This window comes from Octopus bimaculoides, chromosome 2 (assembly GCF_001194135.2).
Source record: "Octopus bimaculoides isolate UCB-OBI-ISO-001 chromosome 2, ASM119413v2, whole genome shotgun sequence".
NCBI classification, from domain to species: Eukaryota; Metazoa; Mollusca; class Cephalopoda; order Octopoda; family Octopodidae; genus Octopus; species Octopus bimaculoides.
In genome coordinates, this window is record NC_068982.1 from 183,095,548 (window position 1) to 183,113,785 (window position 18,238).

General features: G+C 36.6%; 1 protein-coding gene across 2 annotated transcripts in view; it reads right to left on the reverse strand.

Annotated features, from left to right (window-relative positions):
- Positions 1-2,435: 2,435 nt before the first annotated feature.
- The window catches only part of LOC106881487 (SAM and SH3 domain-containing protein 1), a 120,010-nt gene continuing 104,207 nt past the window's right edge, over positions 2,436-18,238 (reverse strand). For both annotated transcript variants that reach the window (XM_014931889.2, XM_014931888.2), the window contains 5 exons: positions 17,045-17,260; positions 15,218-15,368; positions 12,198-13,378; positions 11,887-12,018; positions 2,436-9,045 (listed from right to left, as the gene is read on the reverse strand). In XM_014931889.2, coding sequence (XP_014787375.1) covers positions 8,755-9,045; positions 11,887-12,018; positions 12,198-13,378; positions 15,218-15,368; positions 17,045-17,260 — 1,971 coding nt within the window. In that variant the 3' untranslated portion in view covers positions 2,436-8,754. The remainder of the gene's footprint in view (positions 9,046-11,886; positions 12,019-12,197; positions 13,379-15,217; positions 15,369-17,044; positions 17,261-18,238) is intronic.

Consider the following 18,238-nt stretch of genomic DNA (forward strand, 5'->3'; position numbering starts at 1 on the left):
TGTGTGTGTGTGTGTGTGTGTGTGTGTGTGTGTGTGTGTGTGTGCACTATGCTAATATGCTTGTATATCTGTAACAATGTATGTATGTATGTATCTATGTATGTATGTATACGTGTTTGTGTGTATGTGTGTACTTATGGATAGATGGGGAGGGGCACAAGAGGCAGGGTCGACGCCTAGCTGAATTGTTACGAAATTCGCTTCACAGTCATGGGGTGTTGGGTTCATCCGACTCTGTGGAAACTTGATCACATATCATTTAATGCAGTTTCGTGTCAACCTATGTCTTCAATGTGAAACTGAGGGTCGTAGGTTGGAAGATCGTCTGATGGTTTGATTGTATTTGTAATTCAAACGTCCGTTCTTGTCGTGCAATGTACTACACTAAGTGTCTTTACTGTCCAGCCTGGCACCCAGATGCTTGTGAACACAAGATACGTAAAGGGTAAGGATTTATAGAAGATTTCTTGCTTCGACCACTCATGGATAACACAATGGAAGAAGACAATTATGAAGGTGTATCTAGTCTGTTTGCCAAAAAAAAAAGGTCTTTCTTGGAAAATGGTAATGGGCTTCACAAATGATGGAACTCCATGCAATGTTGGGTTGTAAACCCAGTTTTTTAGAAAGCTGGTTAAATGTCAACACTGATATAAAAAAAAATGCACTGTGTGCTTCATGAGAATGTATCATGCACAAAGACGCTGTTTTGTGCTCTCTGATTCGTTGTCGGTATGGTGAGCTTAAATCTCTGAACAAAAGGGCCCAACGTTACTGTGTTAAGAATTAAAGGTTGAGAAAGAGGCACTTTCGTTTCACACAAGAGTGTGATGAATTTCAAGAGGTAATATCATAGACCGAGTCGGAGTGAGGAAAAATTAAATGAAAGAATTATTTTTCGAGAAATCGTCAGGATAATTAATGCAATTGTCACGGGTAGTTTTATGATGTTTCGCCGACGATAGCTGGTTATGTTAATGAATGAAAATACGTTTCTTGGCTGCGTGAGGAAGTAACTGAATAACACACGCGAACATTCACGAGAAGAGTTTATTGTCGCATATAAAGGCGAACTGTGCTGGTCATTTACAATTAACAACTGCAATAGTTACAGACCGGGAGAGAGATACTGCTCTGGGATTACAGAAAGCTAGTAGTATAACATGCGATTTATCCAACATACCTTGAATCAATTGCACTATCATCGTGGCGACGGAGGTTCTTGAACATCTGTCTGAGCCGTGTGTCTTGGCCGTCTTCCAGAGGGGTTGTCTGGCTGTGAAAATGCGCGCCGAGCGGGTTTTATAGGGAATCAGAAGTCAAATTCCAGAATGTTCGAGAAAACCTAGCCCAGACCATCTATTCACTCTAGTTGGTCGGTTAATAGACAGATCACGTGAAACTATGATGGTTTGGTCGTGATGTCTGCCCGCTTTCGAATCATCCCTATTCAATCAAATTTACAGATAAACTTTATCACAACCAGTGAAATAGAACTAACCTACCTGAATATAACATTATGATAAATGACTAACATTTTGTAATTGTGCATTTTCTTTTTTTTTTTTTTTTTTTTTTTTTTTTTTTGCACCCATACATTTTACAATCTATATTTCACAGTCTGTCAACAAACACGGTAAAAAAATTTTTTTGAAAGACCTCTTAAAAGAAATGTAAAGATTTGTTGGGTTATATTGGCTGGAGTACACTGTGCCTAAAACTGGAAACGGAGTGGTCATGGCAGAAATATCTCTGAACATAGGTCTACTCAATCTAGTGCCTAACAAGTATAACAAAACATTCTATATTATGATGCAGTTACGATCAGCATTGACAAGGGTGGTAACTCCATTACATCCGATTATCTCCCTTGGCGTATTGTTTCTAGAGTTATTTCCCTTATTCTTTCTGTTTTGCGGGGAATATACTTTATCGTTGTTATTTCGTTGATTAGAATAGTGTTTTACATCTTTCAGAGTGTATATGATATTATTGGTTCTATGTTTCATTCCATAACGTTGCATTTCGATTGAATATCTTCGCGATATTGTTGGCAATATAACAAGATGAGTGAATTTATCGACAATTTGAAGCTTTTCTGGGAGGGATATTTGATTCAGGAAAGTTCGAAAGGCATATCATCGAAGTCTGCAAAGTCTTACACGACAATGTGGATTGAACAATGTTAGCAGGTTAACTGCGCCAATTTTACTTTATTTACTTTACAAATTTGTAAGCACTCTCAATTGAAAATTACTGTTTCCTCTCTCTCTTCTCTCTCTCTCTCTCTCTCTCTCTCTGTTTTAGTTAGTTTCTTTTTGAATATATCTTTTCGGTTCTTCAAACATAACTGGTACAGCTATGATCAGAGATGACCAAAGGTCAACAATAATATATACATAGATATATATAACAATAACATAAAGACCAAACACTTTTTAATTTTCCTCAATTTAATTTATTATCACATCTTTGTATACTTTCTTTTCATGCAAAAAAAAAACAAAAAATTCAAGAGATACAGAAAAGCTGCTCTGATTGGTCATTTGCAGGGTGACGTTGCAATGGGTACATAACTCTTTAGAGCTGGCAGTAGAGGGCAGCACTCTACTGCTAGCTTTTTTTTTTAACCTTTACAGCATCACACCTTTTCACTGATTATAATCTTTTTTTTTTTACTTTTTTCTTTATATTTTCTTTTTAATTTTGTGAAATATTTCAGAATAACAAACAACTTGAGAGGCTTTGTGTGTGCATGTGTATTTGTGTGTGCATGTATATTTGTGTGTGTGTGTGTGTGTGTGTGTGTGTGTGTGCACACGCATACATAATTCTAAATACCCCTTTCTATCTATCTGGTCAAGACTACAAATCTAAAATATATATACACAGTTTTTACGTGTGTATATACATTGATTTATGAGTGTGTATGTCTGAGTACAAACATACATGTGTGTGTGTCTGTGTGTGTTTGTAAAGGTGAAAGTCTGTGTTTAGGATAAAGTACTCAATACACAAAGAAGAGTAGATATTTTATTAGAAGTTGAAATTTCTGGATGTGTAGCACTGAGTGTGATGTTACTTATTATTCAAATGATTGAAGTAGGAAAACAGTATGATGATGATATATAAGCAAAAATATTTGCAAACATTGAGATTCTATAGCTGAGGCCAACCTTAAGAAAATGAATCACCCATTCAGTTATAATGCAAATAACACACGGCATTGCCATCTGTTACTGTGCAAAAACACATTTTGTTTCCCCATGTTCAGTACCATATGTATAAATCACATACGAACAAGAAAGTTGGTCATTGATAACAATGTTTTAGTATTAATGAACATCTTTTCTTATTTATATATCTATATTTCAGGGCATTACAAATTCTTTCTTTAGGAAATAAACAATTTTGCTAGTTGGTATTTGTAAATTACTTGATAACATAAATGGTTCCAAGCTTAATCTCTGTTGAAGAATTCTTTAACCATGCTGCTCATTAGTACAACAATGCAATATTACTTCAAATATACAATATATTATACACAGTACAATGCTAATATCAAAAAATGCAAAAATTGGAAACTAAATATTTTATGGTTTAATCCTCTTTGTAGTTTAAATCTTCATTCTCTTGTTGCACAAACTGTCCTAAACCTTATAAGAAAACTATGTCCTTATAGAACATTTGGTTGAGTTCCAGTTGCACTGCTGCTTCTGTAGTCAGTATAAACAGAAGAAACATTTCCAGCATGAACACACAAAATTTTTCTCAATGAAATTTCAGTATCTGCTACTTCAGTGCTATATGTCTTTCTATAGCATTAGTTTATCAAGCTAAGGATTTACTTGCAGATAAGTGATACAAAAAAGCAATATAGAGCTTACTGAAAATCTCTTTTAAAAAAGATTCTGAATGGATACATTCAGGTACTCAAATAGATGTCTCGTTCAAATATATCTGGAATTTAAATGAATTTACTCAGTTTTATAATTGTAAAACCGAGTGGTTCATTATAGAACACGCATCCTACGATAATAATCCTTTCTACTATAGGCAAAAGGCTTGAAATTTTAGGGAAGGGGGATAATTGATTAACTGGTACTTATTTCATTGACCCCGAAAGGATGGAAGGCAAAGTTGACTCTGGCAAATTATGAACTCAGATCATAAAGACAGGCAAAAAGCCACTAAACATTTTGCCCAGCATGCTAACAGTTCTGCCAACCCTAGGTCCTATTATAATAATGATACCAGAAAGTGTGATCTCTGTCTTTTACAGAAAGACAACAATCTATTATAGATTTTGAAATTTGTAACAAAAGATTAAAATCCGTGAATTCTTGCAAAGATGCTTCCTTTGATATTCATTGGGGAATTGACAACAACAAACTAGCTAAAATAATTTACTCCCTACATAATGGATTTTCCATATCCTGAAAGATAGATCATAAAAATATTCATGAACAATATAAATTTATTAACAACAGCCATCACGCTAGCTCATGCGAATTTTATGCATATGACACTGAAGGTATGGGATATCATATGACGCGACGAAACTATGTGTTCTTGAAATGAAAATTGAATAGATGAATGTGTGACACATTTTGAAATGTTCTTCCTCAGCAACTAATCAAATATGTATGTACTGTTGCCAATTCATATTTCAATGCTTCTAATAAAAATACAATGGAAGTGATTCCTTCTCCTTTTCTTCTGGTTTGCTCCTACTCCTACAGTTTTTATTTGAAATTACTGAGCACTGTTACTTATACTAATAAGAGATCAAATTTATTTATATATATAGACGCAGATGTGACCGTGAGGCAACTAGCTTGCTTACCAACCACATGGTTCCAGTTTCAGTCCCACTGCGTGGTACCTTGAGCAAGTGTCTTCTACCATAGCCTTGGGCCAACCAAAGCAATGTAAGCGGATTTGGTAGACAGAAACTGAAAGAAGCCTGTTGTATATATATATACATATATATATATATATGCGTATATGTTTGTGTGTCTGTGTGTTTGTGTCCCCCACCACCATCACTTGACAACCGATGTTGGTGTGTTTACGTCCCTGTAACTTAGCGGTTCAGCAAAAGAGACCGATAGGCTTACAAAGAATAAGTCCTGGGGGTTGATTTATTCGACTAAAGGCGGTGCTCCAGCATGGCCGCAGTCAAATGACTGAAACAAATAAAAGAATAAAAGAATATATATATACACACACACACACACACACACACACACCACACACACACACACATGTACATACACATATATTTGTATATACACTTATATACATAAACATATATACATATACTCACACGCACGTATATGTATATACATACATATATACCTACACATGCATATATGCGTATATGTATGCCTGTATATGTATATGTGAGTGCTATTTAATGTTGTTACCCTTTAGTTTTGTTAATAGTTATTTCTTTGATTCTCACCCACTGAAAGCTATTTCGTTCCATTCATTGTTTGCCTTATCAACTTCTTTATTGATTTATTTAATTAATTAGCATAATTCATTGATTAATTGTTTATATCAGCATGATTTTAAGATCGTGATTACACTGTGGCCTCTGTACATTTTTCACATAATGAATATTTAAACCGAGTCAATTGATTAAAATCGTCACAGTGGCTTGTGCTCTTCAGAATATCAAGTACTCCACAAACACCCACCCACACACACACACACATATATATAGACGTGTGTGTTTGTGTGTGTATGCATATGTATATGTGTGTGTACATGTGTGTGCATGTGTGTGTGTGTGTGTGTACTTTGGGTAAACGATTAGGAGAAAAAGTACTTGACAGATGTTAGAATTTTTTTGTTTTGTTTCCCAAAGCTGATGTTTAACTCAGTTGCTGCTCTGAGTTTCTTGCCACATGCAATACTTCAGGTGATAAAGCAATCAATGTTTTTTAGTTCTTTTTTTTATCTTTTTTTTTTTTTCAATTTGGGCACCTGAAAGAAGGCATATTAGTGAAACTTCTAAGTAGCAACAGAGTAAACCATTTGCTTTGAACAAATATATATATATATATATATATATACATATATATATGTATATATATGTATATATATACATACATAGATGTGTGTTTAAATACACATGTTCAGATGCACATGGAGAATGACAGAGTGAAATAAATGTATTTTGTGTGTGTACACATACACACAAAAACACACACACATTTATATATGCAGACACACTTATACAAACACACACACTAGTGTATATAGGTGGTAGTGTAGAACTATGAAGTTTGTTTTGTTTCTGTTTATCTTTGTTTTTTATTATTTCTGTCTGAGTGTAGAATGGTACCAGAAACATACGAAAGACAGTTGTGGCAGCCCCTATTGTCAGTCAACTGTTGCCCATATACTGTTTGTCTCTTGACTGAAATGAATCTAATCAGAAAACCATCCCTATATATATATATATATAGAGAGAGAGAGAGAGATATTTGTATCTTACAGATTTAATATTTTAGCAGAATAAAAAAAAAAATCTCTACTTTGACTAATTTGCAACTTCATCTGAAACTTGGTATTTCAGATGAACCTTCGAATTAGTAAAAATGGAGTTTCTTTACTAAAATATTATTAAATCTGTAAGATATCATCATTTGCTCTACAGTAGTTTATCTCATAGAAAATTTTCTGGCTCTTTGGATTTTTTGTCTGTTTTGACCATTGATTCAAGAAGTTATATATATATATATATATATAAATGTGTGTGTATTGTTTAATACCTATTTATTCTTCCATGTATCTATATCTATCTATCTATCTGTAACATCATACCACACAGCTGAACTATATTCACACAATTTCTCTCAGGTTTAAGATACTCAAATCTGTAAACCTAACTAACTTGCCTCAACTATAACATTAATTTATAAAATAGTTGTATTAAAGATGTGTGATGAGTAGTGGATTAATACCTCTTTGTTGCACTGTCCAGTCAGTGGAGAGACACATAACCAGAAGGAAGATTGTGTAGTGAATGGTCAGTTTGAAAAGTTACATGTTGGGGAGAGGGTTGTATGGACAATAGTTGTTGTTGTTGTTGTTGTTGTTTAGCACCAGCTCTGCCCAAATCCATCAATGATCGGATACATTCCAAAAGTGACCATTCAGTCATTTTATATATCAGGTATTAGATTACCTAAATGTCCATTATTTAAGAGGGTAGGGTCTGGTTGAAGGAGATTTAGCTGCTTTTCTAGCAGGTCGAGTAATTTCATTGTGGCTCCTTCATAGGGTCCAGACAGTCGGGATTTAGAGGAAAAGGCTCTTGTCTTTTGCAGGGAGTGGCTGTAAAGTAAATGTTTGGGCATGCTCTTGGAAGTATCGCAGAAATGGTCCAGCAGTAACACTGTTAAATGGCACAATGAACAACAACGGAGGACGAAACCTAATTAGTGACCCCGTTTATTTTATTATTTAGGGTTCTAATTACCGAGAATTGAACAGTTTGTCAGTATATACTATAGCTGCATGCCTACAGCTAACTGACATGGTAGTCACTTGTCTATAATTGCAGATCATTATCTCACCACAGAATAGATACTTTGGTGAAGAATGGAGTTTCAATTAGAGACAAGATCTTTATCTCTCTACACACTGGAATACTGGAGTTATCATCATTGTTACAATGGGATATATATATATATATATATATATATATATATATATATATACAGACACTCATGCACACACATAAATATATATATATTAATGGAGCTTGATCAGAATTTCTGACAATGAGTAACGGGTTTTCAGTTGTTCACTCAACTGAATTTCCACGTTCCCTGAATTAGCATGTAAGTGGCTGAATATCCCATGGTCACATTTATCTCAAAAGTGATTCTCCAGCATAATCAGCATGATATGGTGTGTGTGTGTGACAAGGTTGGATCTTTGAATTACTGATACAGACCATCCCAATTTCACTCACAAGGCACAGATCAATCCGAGATGCTTGCCCAAGATACCACGCAGTAGGATCAAACCCTGGACCTTGTAATTGGGAAGCAATATACATATACTCCCACACACATATGTATGTATCTTTCACTCTCTCTCTTTCTATATGTGTGTGTGTGTGTGTGTGTGTGTAAGTATGTATATATATATGTATTTTTCATTTTAGTCACTTAGTCCTCTCCAGACCCTCTTGATCCCTTGATCTCTGTTGTCAACAGAACTACAACTACCCTCTTCAGTCAAATTCTCTGTTTGCTGATTTTGAGAGAGGTAGCCCTGCATCTTCACAGACCTGCAAGATCCACCTGGCATATATATATATATATATATATATATATATAGGCACATGTACACACTCATGTACACATACATATAATACACATATATATATTTGTGTGTGTGTGTGTGTGTGTGTAGGATGTTGGCACCATGTTGCTTTTAACAGAATAGGTGACAGAGGAATAGATTGCATGTTATACATGAGTGTCACATTGTGAAAGATAAAAACCTGTGCCTAGAAGAGAGAGTATATGATTGTGTGAGCACATGTGTATGTATGTGTGTGTGTGTGTGTGTGTGTGTGTGTGTGTGTGTGTGTGTGTGTGTGTGTGTGTGTGTGTGTGTGTGTGTGTGAGTGTGTGCATGCACATGCATGTACATATGCATGTATAAGTGTATGTATCTTTTTGTGTATGCTTTAAGATACATCTTAAATCTATTTATCCTGTGGTTCTATACTTGGTCTTTCACGGAAGCAATCTTAGTTTTTCTCGTTGGGGATGCCAAGCGTGATCGAACCCACTCCAATGCATGCATCAGTCGTTTGATATGCCGAGTGTCATGTACTACCCGCTGGACATCATTATCTGTCATGGACAACAAGCGTTCCATTGAAGAGAATCCCATCTTGATGAGATGTTCACCATACATTGGCAGACCAATGGAGATCAAAAAATCTCTCAATGAGGATATTTTCAGGTCACATGATGATAGGCAGGCTTTGGCCAATGATTCACTGGTCATCTGTAATAAAAAAAATATAAATATATAAGTGGTATTGATAATGGTGATGATAGTGATGACAATGGTGGTGGTGGTGGTGGTGGTGGAAAGAAGGATCATGTTAATCAATACAACCTCAGAACGAACTTTAATCCTTTAACATTTAAATTAGCCATTTTAGCCAAAACATCCTACCTGTTTTATTTTCAAACTGTCCAAATCCAGCCTCTCACATCTACCATACAATGTCATTCTAATAGTGAACAGGAGTGGCTGTGTGGTAAGTAGCTTGCTTACCAACCACATGGTTCCGGGTTCATTCCCACTGCGTGGCACCTTGGGCAAGTGTCTTCTACTATAGCTTCGGGCCGACCAAAGCCTTGTGAGTGGATTTGGTAGACGGAAATTGAAAGAAGCCCGTCATATATATGTATATATATATATATGTATGTGCGTGTTTATGTTTGTGTGTCTGTGTTTGTCGCCTCACTATCGCTTGACAACCGATGCTGGTGTGTTTACGTCCCCGCAACTTAGCGGTTCAGCAAAAGAAACCGATAGAATAAGTACTAGGCTTACAAAGAATAAGTCCTGGGGTTGATTTACTCGACTAAAGGCGGTGCCCCAGTATGGCTGCAGTCAAATGACTGTAACAAGTAAAAGAGTAAAAGAGTAACTGAAACCTCAAAGCTATGAGATAATATCTGATTAATTCAAATCAATATGAATAAATAAGCATTACATTTGACAGAGTAATCTGTATGCTAAAGAGTTGGTATAACCATTATAATTTTAATGTCACTTCTGTAATAGTAATACTCTCTCATGCATTGTGACATCTATGAAATTACTGCTTCATGCAATCTGTTGTCAGTCTGTCCTCGTGGTTATCCTAACACATCTTCCTATCTGTCACAACACAATCTGTAATCAGCCCATCTTCACAGCTCAACCCTAACATATCAATGACATCTCACCCATCTCTTGTATCACCACAGACTCTGTGGTCATTCTCTCTTCACAATGAACCTTGACATATCTCCTTTATTTCTTGTGTCCTTAAACCACCCATAGTAAGTCTGTTCTAACACCTAACCTGAATATATCTTTCTATCTCTAATGTCATCACATTATCTGAAGTCTGTGTCCCCAACTAACTGAAGCCATCTTATTTCTTTATAGCCCACAAGGGGCTAAACATAGAGGGGACAAACAAGGACAGGCAAAGGGATTAAGTCGATTTCATCGACCCCAGTGCGTAACTGGTACTTAATTTATCGACCCCAAAAGGATGAAAGGCAAAGTTGACCTTGGCGGAATTTGAACTCAGAACTTAACAGCAGACGAAATACCACTAAGCATTCCACCCAGCGCGCTAACACTTCTGCCAGCTCGCCGCCCTTAAACTAACTGAAGACATCTACCCTATTGATGTCTTAACACTGTAATACTGCATCCACCCTGATAAAATTTCTACCAGTAGCTAGAGTCACTAACATCCACATACATTATTTCAGTTGAGGTTTGACTGATAATAAATATAGTCTGTGGAATGTCTTGACAATAACCCCACAAAATATACATTCTTGATTTTCATACAATGCCATATTCTAACTCAGTTCAGTTTACCAGTATGTGTTCTATAGCTTAAAAACAATTTTCTTCCTTTGATCAACTCTATAAACAATAGGCTAAGAATTAGCCACAACCATATATGTAAGAGGAAATATATATATATATATATATATAAACAATATATACTAACTCTTATTGACAATATAGACTTTTATAAACAATATAGACTAACCAGGGTTATCATTTATGCAGATTTTGTTGCACTGCTTAACAACTCTGCATCCGAACATATTTCAAAGCAGTTGAACCTCAAATATTTTCCAAAGTAAAATCATAGCAAAAGCTTTTGTAAGAAAATCAAGACTGGCATAAAGTTATGACCACTAGTTGTATACATTAATACTTTATACATCACGATTGATGGATGATCAATGATTGAGAGATAAAATGTCTTGCAGTATTTAGTTATGGATCAATAGTCTATTTTAATTCAATTCTGACATTGGTCAGATTTACCTTTAATTCTGCCAGGGTTGATAAAATAGAGTACCAATCAAATATTTGGCTCTATGTGATTGAATATACCCTACCCTATATTTGAGGTTATGTGCCTATGAAAGAAATCAATATTTAGCACGTCATAAGCCATAATTTTAATCCTTAAGACATCTTAGATCATAAGTCTTATTTGTTTCTTGTGTCAGTCATTGGACTGTGGCCATGCTGGGCAAGACATCATAAGTCTTCAATTAATCACGAAACAACAATCATCCAGCCACCTGATACAACACCAAAATGTTCTTAAAACTTGACTTCACATAACCAGTTTCTCCTCCCAAGAATAACATTTCTTACATAGGTCACAGGTTCAAACATTAATATTTGACAAAAAACCTCACTAATTTATGAGAAGGTTCAGTTAATATGTTCGTCTACTGTAATTAAGCCTTTAGCATTGAGATTACTTTGTCAAATGTAATGCTTATTTATTCACATTGTTTTGAATTAATCATGCATTACCTTACAACTTTGAGATTTCAATGCAGTGTTTCTATATTTTTAGAATGACATTGTAGGGTTGGTGTGAGAGGCCACATCTGGCCTGTTTGAATATAAAACAGGAAGAATATTTGGGCCAGATATAGCCAGTTTGAATGCTAAAGGATTAACAGTCTTTTAGCTAACCATTTTATATTCAAATTTCAACCAAGGTTAATTTATGCTCCCCACTGCCACTACCACCTAAACCCAAATCATCAAAACAGAGAGAAATAGGTGAATACTCACTCCTTCCCTTCCATATGACTGGAGTTGAGAAATTCTCACTTGCTCCATGACAGCAGCAATTCCCCAAACATCATGTCTCAGTTCCTCAGCATAGCGTTGCACCAACAGTGGCGGGATGCCACAGTAACCATTCTGAAACAGAGACAATAGCGACAATGTTGATATCTACCTGTAGAATTCTTATGCATATCCAGAGCCAAGTCTATATATTACATGTTTGCATACTTATATTCTTGAAAACACAACACAACACACACACAAACACAATGGTCTACTTACTAAATTGATAAAAACAGAAAGTGTTGTATTACCTTGTCACTGTAAGGCTCTAAGGAAAGATCAATCTTCTCATCAGATAACTTGGCCTTCACTAGTGGAATTAAAGATCGACTGGGGGGTTTCGGTGGCCGTGGAATAGTACGGTTGGGGGAATCTTTGCTGCCATAATAACTTCCTTCAATAGTTCTTCCCAAAGTTCCAGGGAAATATATTTGATTGGGGATGTTATCTCCTTCGAGAAACATTGGTGGTTTACTTCCATAAATCAGCTTTTGTGTCCTCAGATGGTTCTCATTAACACTGTTGCCTTTTTTACGGAAAGGGTCCATTTGTGTGCTCACATCCCTTTTAACCATTGGGGATGAAGACAAAGAATCTGAAAGTATGATGTGATAGGATGGAGATACCACTCTATCCATCATCACCAAACTTCCATTTGTCTTAGCAGAACATAGTTTGCTGGCTGATTTTCTCAGTGAAACAGGTTTTGAGTTCCTGTGGGGCGAAATGTCAGAGAGGTCACTCTGCGTTCCATCTGATCCCTCCGATCCACAACTGCGTATCGGCGTCTTGCAGTCAACAATAGCCACATTGATCGGGCCATGCTGCTCATGCTTCTTACTAAGATGATGTAACATTGGGCTGACATGGCTGCATTCTGCTGTCATGTTACAGAAAGAACTGGAATGTGAGATATATCCATTGGCAATACTTTCCTGTGCAGACTGCTGGGCACTTGAACAGCGCTGGACTCTAGTGAGAGGTGTAGCTTTCTTTGGAGAAGCCCGGATCTCTTTCTGAGCAAATCCATCTGTAATTTCACATACCTCTCGGTCCTCGGCAGATAATTCGAGATCACTGATTTCATAGTTGGTACTGGGTTCTGTCTGTCCAGCCGTTTGACAAGCAATGCTTTTCTGCGGCTGGCTTTCATCTTTGTTTGTTACATCTGCCTCCGATATACTGTTGTCAGTAGCAGACTGACCCAACATTTTCTTCTTATGAATATCTTCATCAGAAGGACGAGCAGATTGCTGACCTTTGTGGAGTGAATTGTCACTACTAGCATAGAAGCCTGAGTCCCTACTCATGGGCTGAATGGGCATTGGAGGGGGTGGTTCAGTGTTAAATAAGGTTGGGGGTGACAGACTAGAGGGGGTGTCAGCTGGAGTGTTGCTGTCACATTTAGCTGGGACATCAAGAATATCAGGGGCTGAAATGAGAGAAAAATAAAAAACAATGTCAGAATACCAAGAATAATAAATGTGTTAGGAACAATTTCAGAAGATAAAAATAGTGGTGGTGGTGGTGGTGGTGGTTGTGTCATGGTGGCAGCTGCAGTAGAAGCCATATGGTGGTGGTTGTAGTAGGGTTCAGTGGACATAGGGGCAGTTGTGGTAGATACTGTAGTGGCTGCAGTGATGTAAAAAGTAGTGATGATGTCTGAGTGGTAACAGAGACTATATCAAGACAGGGTAGTGATAATAATGTTGGGTGGTGGTGGTGGTGGTAGTGATGTTATGTTGATGCTGTAGTAGGAGTAAATTTGTGGAAGGGGTCAATATAAGATTTTCTAGTTAATATCTATCTGCAATAAATTGCTTATACTTAAAGAATACACAAAATATTTTAACAATGTTTTTTATAATAATAATTTTTTATAACATTTAGTTATGAAAATATAATGCGATGTTTTTAAAAACATTGAATGGCTATGGGACCTCATTTCAGTAAAACAAGGATCAAAGGGACCCACAGGCAAAAAATGGATGAGAAACACTGTATTAGAGGAAACATCTATAACTCAATCATCATATAATCAACATTGGGGACATGATAAAATGGGAAATCATCCTACATACGAAATGAAACCAGGACTATTATCTCTGAACTAGAAAGTGTACCTAGTGTAGACAGAGTGCTTAGGTGACCAAGTGTTCCCAGAGTAACTACTGTACTTAATTCACTGTTATATCGTGTCTCTTTAATAAGGTTCTATTCAATATAAAGACAATAATTTATCGCTAATGCTTAAATAATCAGTCAAGATTTTTACCCAGTCTAAGGAAGTAGCAATGTGGATAACTTAACCCAAAAGAATATGACAACCTCTATGTAGTCACTGAACATAATAGAAATAATAGTCAAATTGCCTTCAAATTATACCCTGCTATCTTTAAAAAGAGAAAAATAAAACCATATGTTAATTTATTCCTAGCTCATCATGCTGAGTAAAGTATGGGATGGTCATACATGGAATACCTTTGCTTATATGTCTGTTCAATCAGAGCTGACCCAGGTTTGAGCAACACCACTTCAAATTTTCCATCAAAATTAATATTTCAGGAAAAGAAAAGAAAATCAGGAGTGCATTCACAGAGTTACTTCCCTTGTATATTTTTTTTAAATCCAAAACTTCTCCCTCCCTCCCCCTCTCTCTCTCCTCCTCTCTCTTTCTCTGTTTTAAACAGAGCTCCAAATCAGCCCCAATCAAGCAAAACTTTTTCTTTTTTCCAGACATGTCTATCTAGAATTACATTAGCCAGTGAGTCATTCCCCTTTAAGATAGTGTAGTGTAATCTGAAGGAGATTTGGTTGTTGTTTCTAACTGATCAAGTGACCACATAGAAGTCCAACGTTAGCAAGAATTTTCAAGCAATGTCAGTTTCTAAGTAGATAGTCTACCAACCTGTTTTTATGACAACACTTATTATCAACAGCTCAGTTCACCTGGCTGTAAATAGTCCATTCTCCTGTATCTATAGCAACAACAACACTTAATTCTCAACACCCCAATGGGTTCTAGATCTTTGACAGATGCGGAATAAGACAATGAAAAGCCACACTAATGTATTTCTCTTTAAGATACATATGTACAAATATCACTGAGTGTATAACTTATTGAATGGTAAGGATTACTAGACAGTATCAAAAATATTTGGAGATTAGTCAAATTGTTTATTGACTGATACCTAAACATAAACTACCACATTTGTAAGCAAAGTCCTAAAAACTCATGAGTTAAAAATTAAGTAAAGAAAGGAGTACTCACAATTACAATCGACAAGGAGCTCCGCTGCAGTCAAAAGTTTGGCACGTTGTTCTGTATCACGAATATTCAACTCGCTGAGGTCATCTTCATCGATATCAACAAACGTTTCCAGTTTGTCGTATCCATTCAACAAGAAAATACTCGTTAAATGCTGTATGCCAGCATGGTGATTTGTTATGGTGTGATGGAACAGAGGAAAGAAATAGAAAGGAATGCATGAGAAGTGAAGGCAGACATGTACAAATAGATTTATGAAGAATATAACATGATTAATACTTTGGGAATGGTTTACTAACATATTGTGAAACATCTGGGACAGTTAAATTAATAGAACACCTTACATCTAGACAAGAGTTTGTCATTTCATATAGAGCTTTTGCTATTGCAATGTATGTGTGTCAAAGAAATCTAATCATTAATAGTACATCATAGTAATTAGGTATTGCTGTTTAGTATACTGAACATATGTGGCCTCATGGTTCAAGTGTTGGACTCACACTCATGAGGTTATAAGTTCAATTTCTGGACCAAGCAATGCATTGTTTCCATTGAGCAAAGCACTTCCATTTCAAATTGCTCCAGTCTACTCAGCTGAAATGAGTACCAACCCAAAACTGGTGCAGCCCTCTCTCCCTCCAGTTGTCACATACTAGATGTTCTGTTCAGCTAAGTACGGGTGGCTTGAGAGGATGTCTATATCTGTACACAACTACACAGCCACCCAAGACAATTAGAGAAAAAATGGTGCATGTTACCAAGGCATACTCCCTTGCAAGTGACAGGTGTGCTGCCTTTTACATTTTTACTCTCTTTCTAATCTAGGTACTTATCTGTCATCAGTCCCAGTCTACTTAGCTGTATATCGGTACAAGAGTGTTACACATTTCACCAGTGCAAAGAGTATCTGCTCTGTAGAGTTAACAACTGATACATTGTTTGCAGCTAAAAGTTTAACTGCTGGTAAAAGTAATCAGCAATAGATCTGCCCAGGATGAAAGTTTATGTTCAATGTACTTAATACAGTACAGAAATAGGTATCTGTGGACCCTAAACACATGAAAGGGACAATGACTAATATACATTGATAAAACTACAAATGTCTCAAACAATTAAATAACCGATACAAGCTGGCTCAAATATTTTATCTGTTTTGTGTTCAAACCATCCAGATCTGATCTCTCACACCTACCCTACAGTGACATCCTAAAAATTCAACAATCATATTATTGAACTCTCAAAGCTACAAGATTATGCATGATCAATTTAAGACAATGGGAATAAATATGCATTACATTGGACAAAGTAATCTGAATGCCAAAGAGTTAAACATTAGAAACCAAAGTACTACATAACTTTTAAATCAATAAATACAAGTGTTTAGCTCTAAATAATTATGTAACAAAAGTAGGCAACACTGAGTACCTGTAAATACTGCATATAAAAAAATGGTATCAAATTTTGGCACAAGGCTTGCAATTTTAGGGGCAGGGCTAAGTTGATTACATCAACCACAGTGCTCAACTGTACTTATTTTGTTGACCTTGAGAGGACGAAAGGCAAAGTCAACTTTGGCAGAATATAAGGCTGGAAGGAATGCTGCAAAGCATTTTGTCTGACTAATTAGATTGGAGCCTGGTGTTGCCATCCGGTTTCACCAGTCCTCAGTCGAATCGTCCAACCCATGCTAGCATGGAAAGCGGACGTTAAACGATGATGATGATGATGATGAATGATTCTTCCAGCTTGCTGCTTGTACTACAGATATAAAATAAAGAGATGCTACGTACTTCTATATGTTACGTATTTAATGTAGGGAGTATTACTTACCTCTAAACCAATGCGCTGCATCAGTTCCTCAACATTACGTGGTTTCGACCGCTGTGAGTTCCTTCTTCGATGAATTCTCTCCTTGCGTTGGCCACGCGGAGTGTCATCACTAATCATTTCAACATGTGAAAACCGGAAGTTACCAACTTTTTGTCTCAACATACCTTTCCAGATTCCTGGCTGAATCATACTCATCACTTGGATAATGTCACCTTTCTGTGAATGGCGGTGGCAGGAGAGAAAGGGAAAAGAGTCAATGGCAATTCTGTTGACAAGATGAAGATACTGTTATGATGTGTTTGTGTGTGTGTGTGTGTGTGTGTTGGTGGGTAGGAGGCAGACAGACAGGTTGAGAAACAGACAGACATGATGTGTGTGTGTGTGTGTGTGTGTGTGTGTGTGTGTGTGTGTGTGTGTGTGTGTGTGTGTGTGTGTGTGTGTGTGTGTGTGTGTGTGTGTGTGTGTGTATACACAAGGGAGTACTTAAAAGTTCCTGGCTTTGGGTAAAAGAAAATATAGGAGGATCAGTCAATTATGATTTTATTCAACATTAAAAATCCAACTTTGTTTAAGTTTTATCTTTCGCATTACAAATTTTTCACATTTTCATGTTCTTGCAGTTGGTTAATCTAGAACAATAAAGTTTTTATATTTGTATTCAACATTTCCAGACCTTTACATGTTCATCTTCAGAAAACGTACTTGATCTGACATCTGTGTTGCTTCTTATAAAAGTGGTCAAATTGTTGTAGACTTCATCACCAAAGTCTTCACTTTCTTTCTCACTTTGAGCAGTCACATGTTAATTCTTTAGTGTGTTTGATGTTTGCCTGTTTATTTTGTCATTGCATTGTGATGTGAGTACGGCTTCCATGTTGTATGTATGTTTGTATATGTGTATTTGCATGTATATATATATATATATATGAGACCTTTGGAAATGTGCTGTGCGTGAGAAGACCCGGCAAGCCAAGTAAGATCGTTGCCAGTGCCCCTGGACTGGTTCTTGTGCAGGTGGCACATGAGATGCACCATTTTGAGCATGGCCGTTGCCAGTACCGCCTGACTGGCTCCTGTAGGATTTTCGAGCGAGACCGTTGCCAGTGCCCCTGGACTGGCTTGTGCGGGTGGCACATAAAAGACACCATTTCGAGCGTGGCCGTTTTCGTGCGGGTGACACGTAAAAGCACCCAC